The 7890-nt window shown below is 35.3% G+C and overlaps 2 protein-coding genes across 2 annotated transcripts; both read right to left on the bottom strand.

The window, feature by feature from the left end:
• Positions 1–1942: 1942 nt before the first annotated feature.
• LOC113740339 (putative pectinesterase/pectinesterase inhibitor 26) lies at positions 1943–3551 on the bottom strand. The gene is made up of 2 exons (XM_027267941.2): positions 3208–3551; positions 1943–2603 (listed from the first exon to the last, which is right to left on the bottom strand). Exons 1-2 carry the CDS (start codon positions 3418–3420, stop codon positions 2001–2003), a joined length of 816 nt encoding a protein of 271 aa, XP_027123742.1. The 5' UTR covers positions 3421–3551; the 3' UTR covers positions 1943–2000.
• Positions 3552–3653: 102 nt separating this feature from the next.
• LOC113740340 (small ribosomal subunit protein uS11x-like) lies at positions 3654–6870 on the bottom strand. Its single transcript, XM_027267942.2, has 6 exons — positions 6712–6870; positions 6273–6392; positions 6093–6138; positions 5188–5273; positions 4869–4998; positions 3654–3997 (listed from the first exon to the last, which is right to left on the bottom strand). Exons 1-6 carry the CDS (start codon positions 6712–6714, stop codon positions 3930–3932), a joined length of 453 nt encoding a protein of 150 aa, XP_027123743.1. The 5' UTR covers positions 6715–6870; the 3' UTR covers positions 3654–3929.
• Between the last annotated feature and the right edge of the window lie 1020 nt (positions 6871–7890).

Below are 7890 nucleotides of genomic sequence, written 5' to 3'. Positions count from 1 at the left end.
TGTAATTTGCGAAAAGTACCATTTTTGAATGCATTTGTACACCAAATCTTGATGATGTAAATTAAATAGACATATTTACAACAAACTATTATTCTACCTGCCCGAGTACATTATTGCTCTGTAAGACACGTCTGCACAAGTACACCCGAATGAATTATTGGGCAAGAGAGGGATAATATCAAGTGTTTGGATAATTGCACTTTCAGCACCTTGAACTTAGCTATATTTCTACTTTTGTCTCGTCTATTTCAGATTTACTCCATTGGTCCCTTAGTTGAGTACTTGTTTTGTTTCACCCTCTTCCATTTTAGATTTTACTTTTGAGTCCTTTGTGGTATTAGGTTTTGTGATTTGTTTGACAAGCTACAAAATATCTTGTGTCTCTTTCGGACAAGTATTCCACTTGTCCAATTCGATCCTTTTTGGTCAAATTCTCTCAAAATTAACCAACTAACAAAATCCAATGTTCGCTCCGTTGGTAGACTGCAGTCAAATTTGTCAAGCAAATTTTGATGTGCACTCAATTTGACATGAATAGGAGGGAACTAATAAAACTCTTGCAAAGCTACCAAGAGGGCTAAAAGGGGTAGTGACAGGCTGACAGCCACGGCTCCTCTTCTCCAACTTCTCTCTGCTGCTCCTTTTCTCTGAATTCCTTCCTTTTCAAGTCCATAGGTTTCGTTTTTGTTATTTTTCTAATAAAGTCTCCTCTGAATTTTTGAGATCTTTGTTTCTCCTAAGATTCCTAGTGAGAATTTTTGTTCTCCTAAGAGTTTTAAGTGAGATTTTGTGTTATTTTTCCTTATTTTATTGTTTAAATTTGAATTTACTTCAAATTTTGTTGTCATATATGAATTTATTTTAGATTTGAATTTATGTCGGCAGATCTCATCATCTTTATTGAATCTTACAACTGTTGATTAGCAGATTTGACGATTGCAACATGCACAAAGTGGGCTGCAGCGATTTATTCTATGAGAAGATAATTTTAAAATTGATGGTACGTTTTATATCTGTTTTTAATTTTTCAGGTCTTTTGTATCCGTTAACTTGCAGATCTACAATTCTAGTACACATTTTATCTGCCATTAGGGCAACGATATATATATCAATCGTGCTGGATGATTTCCAACAATCCATTAATGAAATACGTTTTGTTATCAAAAATAAAATAAAACTCTTGCAAATTAGGACATGCCCAAAGAAATTAGACTATACGAGCATTGTGCCCCTTTTTTAACACCATCAATTGGAAATTAAACTGTAATTGACAGAATTAATATTAAACTGCAATTGATTCTAGCCTCACGTTTTATGATGATTGAAAATGGACCGATCACTGGTAGAATTTACAGAACATTTAAATTAGCAACATTTTGCTTTCATGAATGTTCAAAAATGGACAACATGAAATGAGAAAAGACAAGGGAAAAATTTTCAGCCATAAATAGAAAGGAATATTTATTGCAGGTGAAATTTAAGGAATTTATTAGGTAAAAATAATGTAGTCTGAATTCTCAAGGTTTGCTTTTGAAAAGTTGTATGAAGCTGAGGGGTTTGGGAGATGGGAAAAGAACTTGGAAACGTAGTCTATCACTCCTGGACCATGAATAAAAGATAAAAGAAAGATGCAACACAACAATATATTGACAAATGTACATAAGGAAAATTTTAATTCAAATAAATGACTTCAAAAACTTGACAGAACATATACATCTTTTAGAATTTTTGTGACACTGAGTTAACAGTCAACAATACTAAAACTCTAAAAGAGATCATCATGCATCTAATATCTGGAGTTTGATTCAATCTTTTTTGCATATTTACCCCCCAAAAAATTTTTTTTTTTAATACTCACTCGTGTATGGTTTAGGACTTGGTAAATCACTAGTATATACATGATTGATCTTAAATATTAAAGAGTCAGGAAAAGAAATTTAAATTTGACAAGAAGAAGAGAACATCCATCCTCATTTCTGAAGTCATATAACTGTTGCAATTTAGTATAATCGCACCAACAGGCAAAACAGAAAAACTAACAACAAATACTGTGAGGCAAAAAAGACCATACCAAAATCAAATCCACTTGCACTGAGCATAAAATTTGACAGAATACTCTGGAGAGGATGATAAAACATGTCCAGAATAGTATCCATCTTGGCCAAAATCACTAAGCTATTCTCCAGATATTTCCTTGTCACAAGCATCTGCATCTTCATTCTCACCAAATAAAATTTTCCAGATACCAATCCTTCATTATCATTCTCCAATTCATCCCTGCACCTCTCCAGACTCTCCTTGGCAGCAGAGGTCCATTCCATCAAATCCTCAACGGTTTTTGTTTCCTTAAAGATGTTGCCATCGGGGACAATCCCAATTTTTGTCACAGACATGTTAACAAGTCTTAGGGAATCGCTGATCAAACTTTCACATTCTTGTAGAGATGGAAAGACACTTGCAGAAGAAGCATTGACTTTTGAGATTACCCTCTGCCTTTGGGAATTAAGGATGGTGAGCTCATCAAAAGAAGCACCGAGTGAAAGAGCAAATATCTGTGAAGGATTAATCTTCGATGAAGCCTGGCTTTGCTGGAGCTTCCATATCTGCTTGAAACATAAGCGGCGGGATGGAGTTAGAGAACAGGTGGCTCTGATTGCTTTGCTTGGAGGTGCATTAGAGAGTGATTGAGACTCTACTTTGTGCTTGAGGATGGTTAAGACTGAGATGATTGAACTGATAATGATTGTGAATGAGATGATCAAAGAAATGATGATGGTTATCTTCCTTTTTTTTCTTGAATATTGATCTTCTAATAGTCTGTTGTTGGCTGACTCCATCTCTGCCTCCAAGGCTTGGAAATTCAAGAAATGGGAGCAAGATTTGTACGATGGTTGATTGAAGAGGGTAGATCAAAAGGAGTTTCGATTCTTATGAAAACGGAAAGTAGGAAACTTGAAGATGTAAAGATAGAAGAAGACTGACTGGGGAATTAGTTTATAGTTACCAAGTGTGGTCGTATACCTACTACACAGTCTACACCTTCAAGTCAACGATTGAAACTTTCCTAGCAAGGATGGATGAACAACGATAGAAGTTTCTTGTCGAAATGGTCCTTGAATATTTGCACATCCCAGAGCTTGTGCCAATATATGTTATATAGGTATTTGATTGATTAGCATCTTATTTATGAGACAGTTGGGACTTCACCTGATCTAAAACAGCTAGAAAATTGCCCATCAGCTGCTGCACCAATAACGCCAGTAGAGTTGTAACGAAAAATTCTCTGCAATTCCTATTTCTGGAAATCTCCGCCAAAGGAAAAAGGAGCTTATGCAGCAGCACAGATTGATAACTAATTAATCGATGGTTTAGGCCTTGTCCGGGTGTAGAGAGAGAAGCGGGGGTAATGAAAACCCGCATCTCGTTTGGAAGATTAACTGGAGAGGAAAGGAAAGAAACAAGATCACCTGCAACAATGGAGGAACGAAGAATGGAGGGAAAACGCCAGAAATTATCAGTTTAGTCCACCTTACTGAATTTCCAAAACAGAACAATGCACACACTTGAGCGTCCTATTTCGTTTTACCTGTTCTTGGGATTTAGTAAGCCAGACAATAGCAGGGATAATCTAATAAATCCAATCCACACATCAATTAAATTTTAAAGCACGACGCAAAGGTCTCAAAGCTTGATATCTTTGCCAACCGAATAAGTTGAAAAACCAAATACATTTTAACAGGTGAAGTATCCATGATCTAAGCAACCAACAGACTCAAAGGAGAACCAGCCAGGCCAATTTCACCACGGAAACAAAAAGGCAGGAATGAGTATCCCTCATTTCCATACAACCTAAATTCTGTCACCTCAAGCTACAATACTACCATGTCCAACGAAAAATCAGGGTCCCTGCTGATGTGATGAAGTCTAGCTTACAGCCTTCTTCCACGTCTACCACCCTTCCGGCGAGTGCTATCAGTAGGAATTGGAGTTACATCCTCTGGGAAAATAACATATTCAAGTCAGTTAATATGCACCCAAAACTGATGTTAGAAGAAAAAAAGGGTCCAATCATAATTTAGCTATGTGATGAGGAGTATCCGATCCAAATCTAGGATAAATTAATGAACTCCAAAATCAAACCAATAGCAGGCAGAATATGCCAAAAAAATTCAGTTCTGAATAGGAAATAAATAGTACTTGTTCGACTCCCTAATTTTTATCAAGAGACGAGATATTAATTAAGCAGCAGAAGCATAAAGATTTTTTTGATTCACAACAAGCATTTCAACTTCTGGTGAAGTCCTTTGATATTTCAATTTCTACCAAATTTTCCAAAAACAGTATAGCTCAGAGATCACCTAGAGTTCGAGTTCAAGCAAAGGCCTCGTAGTTTTGAAACAAAAAATGTCAAACTGCAAAATAAAACCAATTACATTTTTATTCACTTCTAGATATTGTTGTGACACTTTACTGAAAGACATTAGACAACAAAAATTTAATCTGGTTATCTCTCTCCATGGTAACTTATTTTGTTTTCAGGTACACTAAAACCTTTAGCTAGTTCCCAGCACCAGTCAGTTTAATGCAAAGCAAACCATTTTCAGCCGCTCCGTTGCACCTAAATACAAATTGTCTTCTAAGACGAATGATCTATCTTCTGTAGTTACTATATTAGATGCTCTGTTGTATGGTTCAAGCAAATAACTCTTATCACCGCACCCCTCCAATAGTAAAGCATGCAGCCAAGGGCTCACAGAGATTCTACCTACTCATAAAACACTTGCATCCAACCTAAAACAACCCCGGGCATCATATGGAATAAAAAAGGAGCAAGTAATGATGCTTCTGATCCCAAAGAAAATGTTTACCTATACGACCAATCTTCATTCCTGAACGAGCAAGGGCACGGAGAGCAGACTGAGCACCAGGGCCTGGAGTCTTTGTCTTGTTACCACCAGTGGCTCTGAGCTTAATATGAAGGGCAGTGATGCCAAGTTCCTGCAAAAACCATTAGAAAGAGATGACAGTATCAGCAAAAATAATAGGCAGTAATCAAAAAATGCAACAAATAAGTCCATTAATATGAAACAAAAGACAAGCAATTAGGCTATCAGATCTTACAACACTTTCTAGTAATTCAGTTTTATTTACCAAATATTAATATCAAGCTAAGGATGTGATAACGACCTTGCATCTTTGAGCAATATCTTGCGCTGCAAGCATAGCTGCATATGGGGATGATTCATCTCTATCAGCCTTAACTTTCATGCCTCCTGCAGAAGTAGGCCAGACAACAAGAGAATTTAGTACTTCACCTTGTCATATGAATGGAAATACATTCAACAACTAACACAATCCAACCAAGGAACGGTGACTAAAATAACTAAAAGAGAAGGGATATGATAAAATCTACGACCAAATTTCACTTTCCCAGTTATGAGATCTATCCTAAATGTATATGATACCAGTAACAGCAATAAGATCAACTACGCCCTTTAGTAATTCAACTAGACATAATATATTCTATAATCACTTGAGGGACATCAGGGAAAGGAACAATATTCATGAACAGAACAATTTTGTCTATCTCCAAAGAAAGGAAATCAAGTAGGAAAGATGAGCAAATGACAACCCAAATAATATCTGTTTGTATGGTTTCACCAACGATATTCATAGCAAAATCATGCTTTTTATTTGAAAACATTACAAGTGAACATTGCATTTAGCAGCAATCTTTTATAAAAATCATCCAAACACCATAAAGTTAGAAGCTGCAGATTCAAAAGAAGCATTATTTTTCAATCCCAACTAGCCATGATTCAATATATTCCTTCTCCAAGTTAGTTAGTTATCAAGTTACGTTAAAAATGATACATGTATAACCAACAGGCAAAATATCGAAAAATTGGCTCCTATATTACTTGAGGTTCAGATTTTACTGATTGGTGTCTGTAAAATACTTTTTAACCTTCTTTGACTACCATTTTAGTTTCTTAAATCTCTACAATGCGAAAGTTGACAAAACAACAACCCAAAAACTTTTCTTTTCCCACAAAGTCAAGAGAAAGGATTGAAAAGACTAGAATCTTTACCAGTAATGCGAACAAGTGTTTCTCGTCCAGATAGATCAGTCACATGCTGCAGGCAGGAAAGAAAACAAGGAAACTCAAAAACCATCTCAAATTTAAAGATTCCAATCAGAAGAAAAACTGAAAATAAAAAAACAAAAAATTCACAGCACATATTCAAATACAACAAAAAGCGAAACGTACAATAAAGGTGTCGTTAAAGGAGGCAAAAATGTGGGCAACCCCAAAAACTTGCTCTCCGTCCCTGGTAGCAGGACCCAAGGTCACATTCTCCTCCTTCGGCTCCCTTTGCCTTCTCTTCGACTGCAAAACCACCATTCAACCCTTATTATATCTTCTATAATCACAACTATCATCCACAACGAAAACTATAAGAGTTTCACAACATTTTTGCTAAATTTTAAACGACCAGACCAAATGGAAAACAGGAATATGATTAATATTACCATTATACAACATTCATAGCTTAAAAAATCAATGCAATCCCAGAAAAACAGTACAAAAGGACACTACAAACTCGATTCTAAGGAAGAACAGGAGAAATTAAGAAGCTTTTACCATGAAGGAAGACAAAGATTAATATTAAGATTAGCGTTAAGATTGAAATTAAAGGGTTTTTTACCATTTTCAACGACGGCGGCTGAGAGAGCGGGAGGGAGAGAGAGAGAGAGAGAGAGAGAGAGAGAGAGAGAGAGAGCTGCCGACTGAGAAGTGGGAACGGATACAAAACCCTAGCAAATGCAAATTTCTCAGAAGCGGAATGAGAGGGTTTTTGTATTTGGTATTAGGGCTATATGGAAAGAACTAGGAGTGCAAGGGTATTGTTATGGACCGGTCCAATGGATTTTACAACTACTACTTCAGTACTATTTTGTTGGCCCAATAGCTTTTCCGGAATTTGCATTTGGTCTGTCAATTTTCATATGTTGTCGATCGAAGTCGATCGAAACATTAGTAAGATGACCGAGATGTTTATGGTTATGTAGAAGTAAAATAGTTGTAGATGCTTGCTAGTAAAAAATAATCTATGCTTTTTTCCAATACTAAATCACTAATATGGTAAATAAGATTGCCATTCTTAAAAATAAAAGAAAAAGGTTGCCATTCTTTGTGAAACAACTATGAATGGTATACTATACTCGTGATGATATTGGATTTTTGTAAATGGAAAGGAAAAATAAAAGAAATTTTTTTGTTAAATTACTTTTTCAATATCTGAATCAAAGGCATAATTTTTTTTTAAAATAAAATTCCCTTCGTGACATAAATTGCAAAGTTCCTATTCGACCAAGAATTCTCCAAAATTTTTCTCTGCAAATGATTAGTCTGTCTAACGTGTGCCCTTCACGTGTTATATTTTTAAAAGTATAAGATTAATTAGACAAAACAAATAAATGCAAGAGATAATAGGTAAGATTAAATAGAAAAAATATATAAATGTTAGAAAGATAATAATTATTAGTATGTATATATATCTGATAAGTTAGGTAAATATTAGATGCGTTAACAAGTGCTTTAAAAAAATCACAAATGAATTTGAAGGTTGATTTATTGACTCTTATTAACTTACCATATAGGTTACAAAGCGGTCTACACAACAAGAGCAAAAATTACACAAAAAAGTGTCCACATTTCTCAGGTCTGTGTGGACTCTTCTTCCAAGTTCCAATATCATTAATTTACAATCGTAGCACCGTGCAAATGAGAACGACTAAGACCAAATACTGTGGAACATAAAGGACCAATCCAAAACCAAGATATTCCAGTATATCAAACTCAAAAATCGCATGAAATATAGTCT

The sequence above is a fragment of the Coffea arabica genome, chromosome 4c (assembly GCF_036785885.1).
Source record: "Coffea arabica cultivar ET-39 chromosome 4c, Coffea Arabica ET-39 HiFi, whole genome shotgun sequence".
Lineage (NCBI taxonomy): Eukaryota > Viridiplantae > Streptophyta > Magnoliopsida > Gentianales > Rubiaceae > Coffea > Coffea arabica.
Note: the sequence above shows the minus strand (reverse complement) of the source record. Positions and strands in the feature narration are given on the sequence as shown.